At 38.5% G+C, this 18,146-nt stretch overlaps 1 protein-coding gene and 1 long non-coding RNA gene across 3 annotated transcripts in view; one reads left to right on the top strand and one right to left on the bottom strand.

Annotated features, from left to right (window-relative positions):
• LOC141422443 (uncharacterized) overlaps positions 1–7,171 on the top strand; it is a 129,112-nt gene extending 121,941 nt beyond the window's left edge. Inside the window, exon 4 of the long non-coding RNA XR_012446976.1 lies at positions 6,785–7,171. This is a non-coding gene — a long non-coding RNA (uncharacterized lncRNA). The remainder of the gene's footprint in view (positions 1–6,784) is intronic.
• Positions 2,539–18,146, bottom strand: part of Fbxo15 (F-box protein 15) — a 51,870-nt gene continuing 36,262 nt past the window's right edge. The window contains exons 9-10 of one of the 2 annotated variants that reach the window (XM_020182304.2): positions 7,165–7,289; positions 2,539–2,933 (exon numbers count right to left, since the gene is read on the bottom strand). In XM_020182304.2, the coding sequence (XP_020037893.2) occupies positions 2,664–2,933; positions 7,165–7,289 (395 nt within the window). In that variant the 3' untranslated portion in view covers positions 2,539–2,663. The remainder of the gene's footprint in view (positions 2,934–7,164; positions 7,290–18,146) is intronic. The other variant, XM_074069643.1, reaches the window with a different exon arrangement.

Below are 18,146 nucleotides of genomic sequence, written 5' to 3'. Positions count from 1 at the left end.
GAAGTTTTACAATGACACAGCCCAAGAGACTCAGTGGTGGGGAACCCCAAGCCATAAGGAACCCCAGCCTCACCGACTGGCCAACTTTTCTAATCTCAAAACAGCATGGGATGATCTTACTGCAGATATAAACTGGCAGGCTCCCAGGGGGCTGTATTGGATCTGTGGAAGGCAAGCCTATACAGTGTTGCCTAGAAACTGGTTTGGGTCTTGTGTGCTGGGCTCCATCAGACCATCTTTCTTCTTGCTCCCCCTCGAACAAGGTGAAAACCTGGGAGTCCCCATATCTGAACAAAGATTAAATAGAAAAAAACGGGGAACCTTACAAATAGGCACTTGGAAGGATGACAAATGGCCCCCTGAGTGAATCATCCAGTACTATGGTCCTGCCACTTGGGCAGAGGACAGGTCTTGGGACTACCGCACCCCTACATATATGCTCAACTGCATCATCAGGCTGCAGGCTGTTGTTGAAATTATTATTAATGAGACTGCAAGAGTCCTCAATTTGCTGGCAAAACAAGGCACTAAGAGGCGCAATGCAATCTACCAAAACCGCTTGGCTTTGGACTATTTGTTAGCCTCTGAGGGAGGAGTTTGTGGAAAATTTAATCTGAGCAACTGCTGCCTGCAGATTGATGATGAAAGAAAAGCCATAGAGGAGATCACTGAGGGAATGACAAAGCTTGCCCATGTCCCTGTCCAGACTTGGAAAGGATGGGACCTCAATGTTGTTTGGAGGATGGGTTTCTGCCATAGGTGGATTTAGAACACTGGTGAGGGCAGTGGGCCTAAGTTTGGGAGTGTGCATAATATTCGCTGCTTCCTTCCCTTGGTTATGTGATCTATTAGGTCCATTAGAGAGGCTACTAGAGAAAGAAAAACAGCTGCATGCTATGGAAATACAAACCCTTAAACCAGGAAAATGCTCTTTAACCCTTGGATGCCTCCAGGATCATTCAGGGAACTTAGCAGACAGACTTCCCACCAGATGCTACTACAACCTTCTCCCAACAACTGGCCTTGTCTGCAAATGAAGACTGGGACAAACCGTCAGCCTCCGCTCCTGGGGACCCCACAAATTTCCTAATTCCAGCCAACTCCCCGCTTTAACAATGCCCCCAATCAGCATGAAGCAGCTAGATCGATCAGCGCCCATAATACCAACAAAAGGCTGGAATGTTAGGTCCCTGGCATTCTTGGGGTGGGTGGGAGGACCCGAGACTACACCCTAAAACCAGACCCCCTGATTTATGACCACTTGTTTCTCCCTGCCTAATTGTTTCTCAGCTTTCAAAACAACTCAGAAACTTCCAGTTATTCAACTAGCCAGGCATGTCAACCTGTTCCATCTGGTGATTGCAGATAATCAGAGACCAGAGACTCTCTTCCTCCCCCATGGCCTGGCCCCTCCTATAAAGCCCACTACCCAATTCAGCCAAGCCACCTCTCTCTGAACCCAACAAGAGTGATGGCCCTGCAGTCTGAACCAATAAACCTTTCCTTTCCACATGTGGCATCATCTTAATTTGGCAGTACCTTACACTCTGCTCTTAAAGTCTGGTATGGATTTCAAATCTCTTCCCAAGAGCTTTGGCCTGAGGTCAGAGGCCAGGGGCATGGAGGACAGTGTCCACAGTTCAGATGCTCTTAACTCACAGTTCTTTGGGCAAGAACCTACTATCTGTTCTGAACCTGTATTGCTATCATCAAGCGCTTTCTTCTATAATCTCACACATTCACTATCATTCACATTCCTCAAAAGAGGAAAAATATGGTCAAATAACTTAATATGGCAAGAATGAGGAGGGCAAGCTTAATCCTGCATGCCTGAGAATAACTTCTAAGACAGAGGTAAAATTATGATCAAAACATAAGCCGTACAACCTAATACAATTTAAAGCCAAATGCCCCCCAGCGTATGCTTGGGTACATGTTACCGCTACTTGAACTCAATGTAGCTGTCAGTTCTGAAATGTTTCCTCAGGGGAAGTGTTCAACAGAAAACTCATCCATCTCTACCCCCTCAGCTGGAGGTCGATTGTATTAGACCAGACCTTGGTTTTTTCACTTTGTAATAGTTTCTTCTCCTGCTCGGAAATGTATCTTTCCTCATGAATCTGGACCCTGGTCTCTGAACCTTGTTTTATTATATATTAATGTAGCTGCTGAATATTATGAGTAAGCACTTTCTAATTCTAATGGATACCATGAAGTTCATTTTTAAGTTTAACTTCTCATTTGGGCTTCTTACCAATTATATTATATTATATATATTACATTATGTTATTATATTATAATATAATTATATTATATTATATATAGCACACACAGACAGTGACTACATGACCACATGCTTAGGTAGACTTTGTTCCTTTAACCAAGGGCAGAAGTCAATTTTCTCCCTTTTGATCGTATATGAATGTTTATTGAGACTTGATATTTTTATGACTTCAAAATTTAACTTACTCTCCTAAATATTAACTTTAAAATGACCTACAGATCGTAATTTCTAATGTAAAATAAGAAGGCATCAAACAGATTAAGACAGATATGCTTTACTTTAACTTCCAACACCAAGAATAAAGCTTTTAGTAAAAAAAATAAACAATTAACAATACTTTAATTTTTTTAATACAGTACCCTCCCACCTACTGTAATACTCAGTATTTTGTCCCAAACCAATGGTTTATTTTTGCTACACTGAGGTAAAGGACCAGACTGACAATGAAGTATTCTTCTGTCTCTTCGATCCACACCAACTCCGCATGCACTCTTCCTTCTGCATCCATATAATCAACATAGTATGTGTGTCCCAAGAAATTAGGACCATCAGAGGGGCAGGCAGCAGGTCTCATGCAAACTGGAGAACTCAAACACCAAAAGGGCTTCCTGTGTTCATCCAGAAGCGTTACGTCCACCACAGAGCAACTCTAAAAATAAACACAGATTCACAAGTGTAAAGATAAGATGGCCAATTAAATGTTAGAATTATAACTCAATGTAAATCTTATTGGAAATGCTGCATGTGACATCAAAATCCAGAAATGCTATCACTGCACCATGTGACCTTTATATCACAGACTGTAATCAGAATCTGCTATGACCCAGTGATAGCAATCATAGTCATCCAAACACCCAGGCAAGGGACTCAAGAGCTTTTAGTCAGAAGTTAGTACTAGAACCTCAGAGGTAGGATAAACTTTATCCCTGTGTCGTGCATTTACAGTCTAGGCATTCCACAAATGACAGAGATGACTGAGCCAGTGCTTCCAGAGAGAGCCACATCACCTAGACAGCAGTGGAGACATCTTCCTGGCTTCTCAGTGCCATCGGCAGACTATCCCTTCCACTCTTGCATAGACTCCTGCTTCTTTAAGATTCTTCCACTAACTTCCTGCCTGCCCATCTCATTCCAGAAGATGCCTGTTTCCCACTGTCTGAATCTCTCTAGGTCATTCCCTTGCTCGTTCCTGAGGCTTACCAATGCTTTGACTGACTCTGCTACCCACTGGGCCCCTGACAGAGCTGTCCAACACCTGATTCTCAATCCCTGAGCCATGTGACTCCTATGATCTACTCCTCAACCTCATCTCAATTATGAATTCTCACTTCCAAAATCTACACTGTAGGCCCTGTATGTCTTCCCCTCTCTTATAATCACTCAACCACTCCCACCTCCATTGAGGTGTACTTCAGTTGACCAGTATTTTCTCACTGTTACGATGACCTATTAGTGCATCCTGAATTACAGGTAATGGGGCTCAACTACATCAAAATAAAATAAAACAGAAAAAAACCTGTATTTACGGAACATAGTAAGTATAACTAGCATTTTATGATCTTCTGTTTTAATTACACATGAACATGTGTGTTGGTATGTGTGAATATCTCCGTGGAAATGTGAGGTTTGAGGAGCAAGGTCCATGATACCTCACCCACCAGCCTTCCAACTCTCCGTCACAGGCCTCTTCTAGGCCACTTCAGATTTCCCTGGATTGAACCTCTCTGATGCACCTAACTCCACTGTCACTCTTTCATCACACTGGACATTCGGGTATAGCAAAACCCAACCCTGAATGAGTCCAACTAATTTTCACTTCCTTTGTCTGGACTTGAGTTCCCAGCACTGTGTAGAGCCACACAGAGAGATGAAGGAGCCCCAAGTATTTACAGCCATTATCACGAACCTTGTCATGTGCCCCTGGGAATTTACTCTCTCTTCTCTGATTAGCCAAACCTCATCTCCTCTCAGGACCCTCTGCAACCTCCTCACAGGATGCCTCTACAGATGGCCTGGTCTTCCCAGAGAAAAATGAGAAAGGCACTTCCTTATCTTTCTAACACCAAACACACGGCCTGCTGTACCCACTCTTACCTTAATCACACATGTAGCCAGCAACAGTTCATCCCCAAAAGTGGCTAAAGCACCTTTGTTACAGGGCACACCACCCCCACAATATGCTGAACACATGATCTGCCCACAGCAAGCTCTGCTGAACTCGAGTCTTCCTGCATAAAGCACCACAGAGCTATACTAAAATACCTGGTTTAAACTAAAATTGACACCAAGCTCTACATAGATTTAGAAATAACATTTAAAAATGCCAAGGAATGAAAGAAAAAAGTAAAAAGAAGGCATACAAGAAAATCATTACCAAAAGAATATCTATCAATTGGAAATCCAAATAGGAACAGAGAGCAAATGGATCAGGGGCGTGTTCATTGAGAATAACATTGAAGACTGCAACACAGCTGCTTGACAGGGGAGTCTGGCTATCCCAACACGGCACAAAACAGCATGGTGACCATTCATTCAAAGTAACTGTCGTCTGTGTATTATTACTCATAATCAGCAACTTTAAATGAATTTGACATACAGCCTGACCTAAAAAAACAAAAACTGATCTGCTTATAACGTGATTCTGTTTTAAAGTAGAACAGTGTACCACATGAACATGAGAGCTATGAAGCTAGACTCCAGCACACCCAGCTCAAGATGCTTCCTGTCTGATCTCCTCCAGGCCAGCAAGGGTTGCAGGTCAACACACTCTGAGCTCTGGGGAAGATTCTTCTTATGGGAACAATGAAGTTCAAAGGATCGGAGATCTGTCAGGATTGCATGTTGCTTCAAATAAAGCAATGTGACAGGCAGTGCCCTCTGTCATGACCATTAATGTTATGTTTCCATTCATTCTGTTCTTGTGACCAGAGTCATATCTGGGTGACATACTTTCTTACCAGCCTTTTCTCAAATGAGCATTTTAACTATTAGAAGTTATATCTATAATTTCCAGGAGAAACGGTTACTTCTGCTTTTAAGAGTTACATACATCTAAGAAACTTTTTCTATTTTATGTCCTTGCTTTAAAAAAATCTTTAACTTCTGTAAAACAATTTTTAAATGTATTTTATTGATTCACTATGTTTAGGGTGATCAGATTCCTGGGGGGAAATTCCTGAGGTGCACACCAAACATGAAAAATATGGTATCACCCACCCAGCTTCTTTCTTTGGGAACCTCAAGACTAGCTTAGTCTTAATGCTGGCACCATATAAATGGCAAATACAGATCAAACCACCCACCCTCCAACCTAAGAGACAGGGCAGACTCTTGCAGTAGTCACACCATTTTTTCTCCCAAACCCTATCTAAGAAAAGGAATTTATGGGGAAACTGCCCTGCGCCACACTCCCTACTTTAAGGACTCAGAATTCTGTCTTTAGATCAAGCCATTTTGCCAGAAGCCTATGTCCCTGAGTCACGCCACCATAGCAGCCTACAGAGGCACTGCCTGGATATCCATGGTAGGGTCTGGGCTGGAAGCTGTGCACTCAGCCTCTGAGAGAACTCCTTGGAGATCTGTTGGTGCAGTTGTGGCTAAACAGCTAGTTAGGATTTAGTCCATCTTGAAGACAATCCCATGTGAGACTTTGTCTTTTAGTAAAGAGCTGGGACAAAGCTTTGTTTCCTGGCATAATTACTATGATTTCCTTTTTCCCTACAGAGAACTAAATGACTGCTTTCATCTTACTCTATAATATCAGAAAACATTTAAAAAATTTAATTATCCTGACCTTTTAAGTTTCTCATATGTCTTTATTGGCCCTTAAATTCTAGTTTGACTTCAATATTTTATTTTAGTACATATTTTCACTATAAGTTCATCTAAGACCATCATGGAAAAATAAGAAGTTGGGTCTGTGCTCCTAAAGACATGAAACAACATTCTTTTGTGTGTGATAAACATAATTTTTACCAAGACTTAAACATTTGCTCACAGACAAACAGAAGAAGTAAAACACTCCCACTGTGCCAAATACTAAGTGGTTCAAAAGACAATGCTCCACAGCAACACTGCTCTTGTTCTTAGTTACCATCAGTAATGGTTCTGCCAATGTTCCACACACATAGGGCAGAATGAACCTGGCACAGGAGGCCCTCTGAGACTACTGGTTCCTAAAACTATGAAATCTTACTCATCCCATCAAATACAAATGGAGAGTAATGAGATCCAGAGCAGTCAGGCGCATAGCTTACACAAGAAATGGAACTACGTTAAGATTCTGTCCTGCCTTCTCCTCCCTCCCTGCCAATTCCCAACACTAAACTAATTCTCCCATCCATATGGCTAGTGTTTTATTTAACTGTTTAAGAAGATACCTACAACCTGGAACAAGAACTTATAACTGCAACAAACTTTAAATGTGTACACAGGGATGACTATATTTTGAGCAAATGTTACTTGCCTGGTCCAACTTTCAGTTCTTCTCTCTCTCCACAGGACCAACAGAGTGGGTATGAGAGAGAACAGGATGCAGTCAGTGTTATTCAGAGCTCTGCTGTAGTCTACTTACCAGTCCTACTTAACCACACTCCATGAAGACCAAAAGTACTCAATAAACTCTTGATGAACTATCAGTTGGCTATGGTAATTGTATAAATCCCTAGAAACTTTAATAAATCCAGCACTTTAAAGGAAGCATTATACATACTTATCAATAAGACATTTTTTTTTGATGGGACTGAGGCTTGAACTCAGGGCTTCACTCTTGCAAAGTAAGCACTCCACCACTTGAGCCACTCCTTCAGTCCCAGACATTTTTTATATTATACAGAAATCAGGTTACTTGAAGAGAAGAAAAGAAAAGAACTGTGTTTTACCTCTATAAAGCCATCAAAAATATTAGTTCTCCAAGCAAGGCCAACTTTTCCAATAAGAGGTAGATGCTCTCTGTTGTTCTTAAAATTTATCACAGTGAGCTTCACATATCCATCATCAATGCACCCTGAAAGGATTTAAGGTCATTTAATTACTACATTCCATTGCAGGACAACAAATCAGGAGTCTTCAGGTTGGCTACTCCACAAGGGATGCTTTGTACTGCTGAGCTGTAGGTTCACTGAGCACTGTGTCTGTGCTGTAGGTTCAGCACAGGAAATCCTGGACTCTACCTTGAGACCGGGGCACTACAGCTGTGTCCCAGAGACAGAAAAATGGGTGTGTGTTCTGGAAAAGTGATTTCAAGAGTGAGTTAAGGGAAGATAGTGGGGGTGAACTCAAATAGACAGGGTAGCCTGTCACTAAGGAAATGACAAAGGCTCATCTCAGTGCACTGGTTAGCTTTCCATTACTGTAACAAATACCCAGGATAATCAATTTACAAGGGGAAAGAGTTACTTTGGCTCACATGATGGCTTGGTCTCATTGCTTTTGGACTTGTGGCAAGATAGCACATCATGTTAGAGAGCAAATGTAGAGCAAGGTGCTTACCTTGTGGCAGTCAAGAAGAACAAAGAGAAAGAACCCAATATCCCACATCCCCTCAAAGGGCACAAGCTCAATTACCTGAAGACCTCCCACAAGGCTCCATCTCTTATAGCCCCACCACCTTCCAATAGTGCCAATGAGAACTAAGGCTCTATCACATGGTCCTTTGGGGGTCATTCTAGACACAAACTATATTCTTGGCCAGGTCAACAGTCATGGAAATGGAAAACTAGAACTACTGAGCTTAAGAAAGCAGATGCAGAAATGGCAAAGAAAGAAACCAAATGGGAGAGCCATGAGTGTGCTTCCCCAGGAAAGGAGGAACTGAAGAGTAGGTGAACAGGAGGAGCTAAGAAGAGGAGCCTAGCACATGAAACAAATATTTTTTATATGCTCAAAAATAAGTAAAAGTCGTTGCACATGCTTACCAACATCTGGGGCCAAACCATGTCTGATCTCTAACTGGCTCAAACCTGGATCCTAGCAACCTCACTGCCACTGAGGAACCTCCTCCATCAAACAGGGCATTACTTTCCAAGGCCTCTTGTGATGGAAAGAGCTTACAACACTCCCCAGCTCATGTAAAGATGTGTTGCACAGACTCATTTAACACACCAGTTAGAATGACTATAAAGCATAGTAACACAGTACTATCTTCACTTGCATAGCAAGATTTCTTCAGAGACAGATACATGAATAAAGGTAAGGTACAAGTTAATGAGACAGAAAAAAATAAGAACAAATATTTTTTGCCCCCCTAGGTTTGGTTATCTCACAGAACAAAAAAAAGCTGGGGAGCCAGAAACTGTATATGTGTTCTCCAACTTAACTGTAGCCAAAAGTTAAAAAATAATGCTATTCCAGAGGCCTCCTTCTGTGAAATAATGGTGTGCTTTAAGTGAGAGGCACTATCGGGCAGACAGAGCCCTGCAGGAGGGTGCTTCTCACCTGGGAGTCCATGCTGTCAACTTCTGAGAGTCTTACTTTTGTCCCAACAATGGACGCAGCTCACAATTTCGTCTCTGCTGCTAAATAATTAACAAGAACTGTGCAGCTCTTCTCCCATTCTCTCTAGGTCTATGGAAAAGACACCAAATGACACCACCCTTTCCCAGGCAGCTGCATGTCAACTTAGTAGGGCTGTATCAAAGTGAGAACAGAGTCTGAAAATCGAGGTCTCAACAGAGGTGCGATAATGATGTTCTGAGTGGATCAGACGTGACTCTGCTCTGCCATGCACTACTTAACATCCATGTGCAAAATTGACAGAGACTGCTGTCTGGCACAGCAAACTCAGGCATGTCCACTGCCAGAAGCAGCACCATACAGAAACTAGGAGTCCATTTTCCATGTTGATTTTCTTTGGGACGCAACAGAAAATGGACCCAAATACAATAACCAAGAACATTTCAATGACAATTGTCTGAGCGAATAAACACAAGATCCCTGTAGGAAACAAAGCCTGTCGTTGTTATTTTCTATTAGCAGATATTCTGGTGTCTTACAAAGCTCCTTCTGCTGGCTCTCAGTATCCACTTACATCTATAAAATACAAAAGATTCAGCTCTGCCCACATTTAAATGATCTGCACAGGGAATGTATGAGTAAAGTATGTTAGTATACACAGGTGACACTCTGAAGTACTTATTGTACACCTGCCATTGAGTTAAGCACCTTATATATAGTAGCTTAAAAGAGTATCTTAAAATAATACTGGTATTAGGTATCACGGTTTGCTGAACTCAAAGATGATTCAACTGATGATTAACAGTAACTTGCCAGTGGTCCTACCACTGGTAAGCAGCAGAAGCATGATTCAAACCTGTTGTGTGTCTACAGTCTATGTTACAGAAAATTAAAACACATACAAAAGAGGGGAAACACAGTTACCTACCAATTCATACACTAGCTAAGAACTTACATGTTGACTTACATTCTTGTGAAGCTTTGTTTTCATATTACAGCCAGTAGAGAAAGAATTGCTATCAAGCTATAGTAATCAAGACAGTGTGGACTTACATCTAAAAATACGTCAGTAAAATAAATGAGCCAAGAGACAGACCCACACTTTTACAGGCAGTTGGCATTTGACAAAGACATCAAGATGATCCTATCATAAAAGAAACTCTTTTCTTTTTTTTTACAAATGGCATACAGGCATCTACATACCATGAGGGGGAAAAAACCTCAACCTTTACCTCATACATTATACAAAATGAATTCATTACAGATCAGAGACCTAAAACTAAAAACTAAGACTGTAAAGCTGCTTTTTAAAAATGGAGACTACTTTATCACCTGGATAGTTAAAGTTTTTAAGATAGGAAAAAGAAAACAAAATCATCCAGTCAAAAGCTGACAAATTAAATTACATCAAATGAGAAACTTGTGATCATCAGAAGATACCATTAAGAATATAAGACTGGGAACAAATATTTACTAAACATTTATCCGACAAAGAGCTAACATCCAGAATACATAAAGAACTATTACAATTCAGGAATAAAAGGTTAACTTTTTTTATTAAAAAAGTCCACAAGATTGAGAGACAGTTCTAAAAGAAAATACACAAATGTCCAATAAGCAAATAAAGAAAATGTTTAATACCTTAGCATCCAAGGACATGAGATCATAATCATGATGACCTATGCCCTCACACAGAGAGAGTCAAAATTTAAAGCTGACAAATCAAATATTAGCCAGGATACAAAGCAACCGGACCTCTCATACAGTACTCATGGGAGTGGTAAAATGGTATAACCATTTTAAAAGAAAGTTTGGCAATTTATTATACATAAACCTAACCTATGACCCAACATTCCAGTCCCAGGGTTTTTAGCCAAAAGAAATAAAGCCATACATCAATAAAAAAGACTTTCCCAAAAATTCTATAGCTGCTTTATTCATAAAGAGCCCAAACAGAAAACAACCCAAATCTCCTATCCAAATACACAAATAAATTGTACCACACTACTCATCAATGAACAGGAATGAACTATTAATACCTGCAACAGTATGGACAAATTCCAGGAACATTATGCTCACAAAAACTCTAACACCAAAGAGTACAATGAAAGAATCCAGAAACAAGAGAGTAAAAATTGTATGATTCCATTTATATGAAGTTCTAGAAATGAAACTCATTTGTGATGAAAAAAAATCAGAACAATCTATATTAGATTACTTGTACTATTCTTGCAATCTTGTCTAAGTTGTTAAATAATGTCAAAATAAAGCTACAGAAAAAAATGTGCTGGACAAAAGTTCATTATTAATTGCTACATCAACCTTCTCCTAAACGGTCCTCTGCTTATCATGCTAGTCACTCTTTTCCCACACAACCATGACTCCACATGGGCCCCAAATCTCTTTCTCAGATCTTCTTCCTCTTCACCTTGTCCCTCAGAGAGGTATGTCCTTCAGAACTTCAACATTCACCTCTATGGCTGGTAGAACCCTTCAATCTATAGTATTCTGCTCCCTTTATAAACCCCTACTGCATACACTTGAGCATTTCATTTTATTGAATGGTGTCTACATGTTAAATATGTTTCTGCAAAATATCTACAGTCTTGGGCATAAAGGTCATGTCTTCTGTGGCATATTAATGGCACTACTAATATTTCTTCTTTATCAACTATGATTCATAAATAAACAGAGCACAGAAAAGGTGGGAAGTAAAGAATGTGTGCAGGAGAGATTGATTGGTTTTTCTAAGCAAACAGAAAGAAGAGGGAAGGGGGTTAATGAGCTAGAACTGATTGAGGAAGGAATAACCAAACAAGGCTACCTAAAGAGATAAGCCCATGAAGGGCAAGTGAATGAGACAGGACCCTAGACTACCATCAGTCTAATTCCGTGACTAGATGGCATAGACAACAGGAAACACCTCTCATGTGTACGTGTAGATCTTGGGTAAAGAGATAGGAAGACCCAATAAACACAAAGCTATTTGCCACATAGTATTAACCAGTGTTGACTAGGCCATAGAGATATGCTACAAAGGAGTAATTAGAAATAAGATGGCACAGACATTAGACTCTAATGATCTAATGATCAAGGAGAAAAGTGTTCCTCCACTTCCTATTAGGTATCTGATATAAATTTCTATAAGGCAGGTACAGAGTTCCTCATTCTTTTCCAGTTCCTAAGAGGTGAAACTTAAGTAGCTAAAGTCAGTCATAGACCATAAAATAACAAAAGAAATTAGGTCTCTGGCCATGATAAGAGCCTGAATGCTCTCTTCCAGTTCCTTTTGTTATGCAGACTGAAAAAGTGAAATGAACAGAGCTACAATAGCAAGAGACAAGAAAAACAGAACTTTCAAATCTTTAGACAGTTTCCCTTTTTCCCTTTCCAAGTCAGGTTTCCATGACTTGGTGAATATACAAATTCGGTTAAGATCTGCTGAAATGTTTTGAGCCTCAGAGTCTCCACATCTTAACCAGGACTAACAGGCTGTATAAAATGGTGGTTATTTTTCCTGATATTGTTAATACTTGTTTGAGTTAAAAAGAATAAAGTACATACTTAAAACTAAAATTTCAATAGAGTCTGAAGGTAGCTTTTTCTGTTGCTGTATTTAGGGTTCAGACTGGTATCTTCACAAGATTTAGTTCTATTTTTCATGCCTTTGTATCAATTTTATATCAGTCTAGTCAACTAGAGTATAATTTATTCTTCTATTTTAATCCTTCCTCAGAAGCTTAAAAGAAAAGTATATTGATAGCTGTTTTGGGCTCTCCAACAGCTCTTCTGGTTCTTTATTAAAGATAGTCCAATATCCTTGAGAGCATCATACCCAAGTCAGGCCATGTGCATCAGTGGGAGAAGAGGCTCACATACCAAGCACTCTCTTCACCTGGCTATAGGACTGACTCAGGGACCAGTTCATGGCCCAACCTGCTCCAAGGAGATACAATAATTCTGTTGCAGGAAACAGGGGATCCTGGAAACGGAAACCTCAGATGTGGAACCTGAGAGCTGGGGCTGGCCAGAATGATCTTGTAAGATGAAAAGCTAGTAAGGATAAAGTGTACCAAGGAGAATCAGAATAGGAAATAAAAAAGAGACACACTGTCTAGACACGCCCAGTTTCATGACACAAGAATGAGCCTGCATCATCCTATACTTGAACTAAGACACACCTCTGAATATTTCAACATAAACCCTTATTGCTAAACCAGGTTATTTTCTATAGTTTTCAATTAAAAATTATCTGATACAAAAAGTTTTGTTTTTCTTTTAAAATAATTTTTGACCTGGAAAATATGAATATATTTTCAAGAGGAGTAGATGAGGAAACAGATTTGAAACAATGAAAGAGATAAAAGACAAATGGCTAAATAAAGGTACCAGAGCAGGTAGGAGCAGATATATTTAAGAACAGAAATTGGAAAGTCCATTTGGAAAGAAGTAGGATGTCTTTTTCTCTAAAATATGGAAAAAATTAGGAATATGAAGAGTTGTGATACAATAAAGATGTAATGACAGAGGAAAAGGAAGTACAACAGGGTGACAATTTCCTTAACATAGCCCAAGAACAAAGGGTAGAGGAGGAAGATACTGGACGATATCCTTAAGCCTTTATATAAAAAGCAAAGGGGAACTAATGAGAATTGATTAAAAGATATCTGAGTTGGAAGAAGGAATAAATTGAAGAGTAACAGCCCTGATAGGCATGCCTTTGTGAATTTCCATTAGGAAATTGCTGAGCTTACAAAGTCAAAAAATCAACAGCAAAGTGGACCAGTATTTTAGATCATCAATGCAGGGAAGGCACAGGGCAATAAGGAAAGGGCCTCTGTAGTGTCACACGGTGTGCAACAGCCAAGGATGTCACCAGGCTGTGCTACCAATAAAATGAAGCCAGAAAGGGACAAAACAACCAGAACAATAAGAAGAAACCCAACAGTTTATCAGGAGTAAAAAAGGTGGAATCACAGACAGTAAAATGTTTATAATCCTTAAGAGACTTTAAGCTCAACATCATGGAGATCACAAATCCTAACACTAACCAAAATCACACCAGGCAAAAATGAGAAAATCCATTATTAATGTTTCTTATGCTTATCTTCCCCAAACTACTCTGTTTTAAGAAATAGATCTACTTTCACAATTGCCTTATTAAATATCTACAATACCATCTTATTTAAATAATTTCCTTGAAAACATTGTAGAATAATTCAAATCACCACAGATAAAGAACAAATCAAAAGCTGCGGTCAAATCTTCAACTGAGGCCAGAGGCCATGTTTGCAAGAGAAGGTAAAGTGACTGCCATAAAGGTCTTCGGAACCTCAGCTGCTTCTCAGCACGACCTGTGCTGCAGGTAGGGCCATTTGTGTAGTCCCAAAGGCCCCATCTGACGGTAACACCCTGTTGTAGCCATTTTAAAATTATTAGTAATTTTTTAACAAGGATCACATATCTGCCTTTAATCTTAGGCCCCACAGATCATCTGTCCCACTCACAGATAAAGCACTGCTTACTTCTGATGACCTCTGACATGAAATGTATGAAGATCTGAGTTCTCCCACGACATGAACAGTAATTTGGAATGCTTGTTTCCATGAGTCACCAGATATGCAAAACAGGAAAAATGTACTAACAACTACTAATAAAGATGCAATAGTGAATTATCTTCTCTAATTTTTCAGGGTAATCACCACCCAGAAAGAACAGTACTGTTTCTAATGTCTTACCTGTTATGATAAATGCTTACAGAGTATAACCTGACCTAGAAACATAAAAAACAATTAATATCAGGAACAGAGGGAAAAAGAAAGTCACTTATTTTTAGAATCACAACAAAAATAGCTTGATATATACAGAAAATATCTGAAAGAAACAATAAAAACTTTAAAAGAAGAATTTTCTAACAAGAGATTATCTGGGCTTGTCAGGTTCAGTTGCTGAAGAAAGAGCTGAATGACCAAACTACTCTTGGCACAGAAAAGCAGTTTCTAAGGCCATAACTTCTCTTTATCTCCTCGACATTTTCTGTGCTGTCTTACAGAGTAGGTCATGAATACTTGCTATTTAGTCAGTATTTTAATGGAAAGCATTTTATAATAACTATGTAAGATACAGAATAAATCTAACAAATAAAAAATGGAAACATCCAAAAGAACTTATTCACCACAGCAACAGAAAAATGGAATATTAGTGAACTGAAAAAAGTGCATGATCTATATAAAGAACATTAAATAAGCTTAAATAAATGAAAAGAATAGACCAAACCTTAAAAATATAGCATATTGAGGCTAGGGTCATAACTTAGTGGTAGAGTGCTTGCCTAGCATGTGGAAAGGCCCTGGGGTCAATCCCCAGCACTAAAAAGGAAAAGAAAAAAAAAAAAATATATATATATACATATATAACAATTCCTTCAAAATTAATGTTCAAATGTAATACAAATCTGGCTAAAATCCAAATAAGATATTTTATAATTTGGCCAAGTGAATATTAAATATATCTAAAAGCATACAAGGATTTAAAAATAACAAGAAATTATGGATAAAAGTTCACTATTAAGAGAGTTTATTTTGGGGTAAGGGGTGTACATTTTCAAAATAAAGTGAGAAAGTAAAGTGTGAAATATCTTCTTGCTTGTTGGGGATACAAGAAGGTGCACTGATTTGTAACAGAAAGGAACAATCCTAAGAGGGAAAGGTATGAGAATCCATAGGCAGTATATAATTTTATGCTAATCAAAAGGATGTACAGGTTTAAATAATGAGAGCAAATAATCAACCTATAGGAAATATAGGTGAGTACCTGATCCTAGAGAGTGGGACTGTATATATATAAATAATTTTGGAAGAAGCAAAATTGTAAAAGTTGTTTACATATAATTAAAAACCTTTGAAAACTCTAAAACAATGTATAAATAATGAAAAGGCAAAAGACAAAATGAAGAAAATATTTGCAATAAACAGAATTCATGTAAATCTTGTAACATTTAAAACAATGGAACAAATCAAACAAATAAATGACTATACAATTAGAAAAGAATTATAAAAATAGATAAGGTAACAGCCATACAGTGCCTTGCATATGTGATGCTGTAAATCCTTCATTTTAGTCCTCACTTTAGCATTACAAGGTAGGTTCTAATGTTATGCTCATTTTGAAAGAACTACCAATTGCCCAAGGTCACACAAAGAGTAAAAACTGGTAGTGAAGTTGGATCCTAAGTAGATATTCCTTAAGGAGCCTGCTATATGTATGATTACTGCAATACCATAAACCTGTGTGACAGTCAATTTTTAAAAGTAGTCAACTTAATATTCAAAGACAAATTAATATTATCAGTGTCGTTTTCATCTATCAAATCATCAGGTAGTTTTCAAAATAATGCTCATTATAATAGTTGTGCAATCATCAGAAATGGAGACCTAAATGACCACCATTAGGAAAATGGGTCGATAAATCAGGATAAAACTAACAATGGAATGTCACACAACTATAAAGTCAAATTTTCTAAGACTCTTGAGTGACAATGGAAAATGCTCATAATGTAATAATTAAGGGAAAAAGAACACTTCAAAAAATTTTCCATACAGTTATTTGAAAGTCAACTATTGTGAACAGTAGTTGATTTTAGGTGATTTTTATTTATTTTTATAAACATTTATATACTTTGAATTTTCCAATCTTATAATAAAAAAGTGTTTAAATTAGTGTTTAAATGTTACTTTTATAGTAACTCAAACAAAAGTCAAATGGGTCTTCTGGCCTCCAGTTCAGCATTATAAAAATCTTGGAAGCCATTCTAATAACAAGTAAAAAACTGAATGAACTAAAAAGCCAACAACTCTTGCTAGATGCATAAGAAAAGTGGAGTCACAGGGCAAACCACTGCCCCCAATTTGGATAGACAGACAGAATACAGGAAGTCAGAGCTTAGTGGAGCAGAACGCTGTATGGATACCTAGGCAGAAACTGATGAATTGTTGGAGGTCAGGTTGGACAAATCTGAGAGAAACCCCATCACTGGGAAAGGGCACACCTTTGTATTATCTCCAGGAGCCTCACCTACTTCTTACAGTCAGTAGTGAAAAAAATCCCTCACTCTCTCAGCAGGAGAAGAAAGAAACCATTAGAAATATACCAGATCATTCTGTTCTTAACAAGAGCCTAACCTACAAGAGCCTAATCTACAAGAGTTTTATCAAAGCCTAACCTATCTAGGGAAGGGAAATGTCAACCCCAGCCTCCTCCAGCATCCTTTGCTACCTAAGTAGTAGGTGAATTAGAACTGAGAAGCATGGGTGAAGTGAACAGTCCAGAGACACAGGCTCACTAAAGGACTGAGATTTTATAGGAGTACACACACACACACACACACACACACACACACACACACACACACACACACACACACCCTTATCATCATATTACTAAAAGCCCGTTTTTCTGTAGTTCACAGCCAGCTGTCAAGAAAAAAATTGAGGCTGGAAGAGTGGCTCAAGAGGTAGATCATGAGGCCCTGAGTTCAAAGCCCTAGTACTGCCAAAAAAACAGAGAAAGTTACAAAGCATACTAAAAGGCAAAATCACAGTTAAAAAGGCAAAGCAAACATCAAAACCAGACTCAGCTATGCAAAGATGTTGGAATTATCAGAGTGGGAATTTAAAACACCTATTAATATGCTAAGGCTCAAAGGTTCAAGAAAGAAAGTATACAAAAACAGATGCACAGAGTAAGCAGAAAGATGGAAATTCTAAGAGAAATAAAAGAAATGCCAGAGATCAAAAATACTGTAAAAGAAATAAAGAATACCTTTATGGGCTTATTAGTAAGCTGGGAATATCTCAGTAAAGAATCTCTGGACTTAAGGATATCTCAATATAAAATTCCAATGCTTAAAAGCAAAGAGGGGAAAAAAAAGAGTAGGGTAAAAACTTCAGAATATGAAAAATCTGTGACACAATTAACAAAAGGTATAACAGATGTATAATGAAAATACAAAAAGGAAAATAGAGAAAGGAATAGAAGAAAACTTTAAAACAATGACTGAGAATGTTTCTCAAACTACAGCTCAAAGAAGCCCAGAGAAAAAGGCAAGATAAATATCCCTCCCCCCAATACACACACACCCGTAAAATCAAAGATAAAGAATCCTGAAAGAAGACAGAATTAAAAAAAAAAAAGGAAGAACTTACCAATAAAGGAACAAAGATAAGAATTACATCTGACTTTTTCTCAGAAACCACTCAAGAAAGAAGAAAAATTGAGTGAAATATTTAAAGTGTCACATGTTGAGAGAAGAAAAAAGTCAACCTAGAATTCTGTTCCTTGTGAAATATACACTTCAAAAGTGAAAGAGAAATAAAGCCTTTCTCAAACAAACAAAAAAAAGGAGAATCTG

This window comes from Castor canadensis, chromosome 4, assembly GCF_047511655.1.
Source record: "Castor canadensis chromosome 4, mCasCan1.hap1v2, whole genome shotgun sequence".
Lineage (NCBI taxonomy): Eukaryota > Metazoa > Chordata > Mammalia > Rodentia > Castoridae > Castor > Castor canadensis.
The sequence above is the reverse complement of the archived record's forward strand: the minus strand, read 5'-3'. Positions and strand labels throughout refer to the sequence as shown.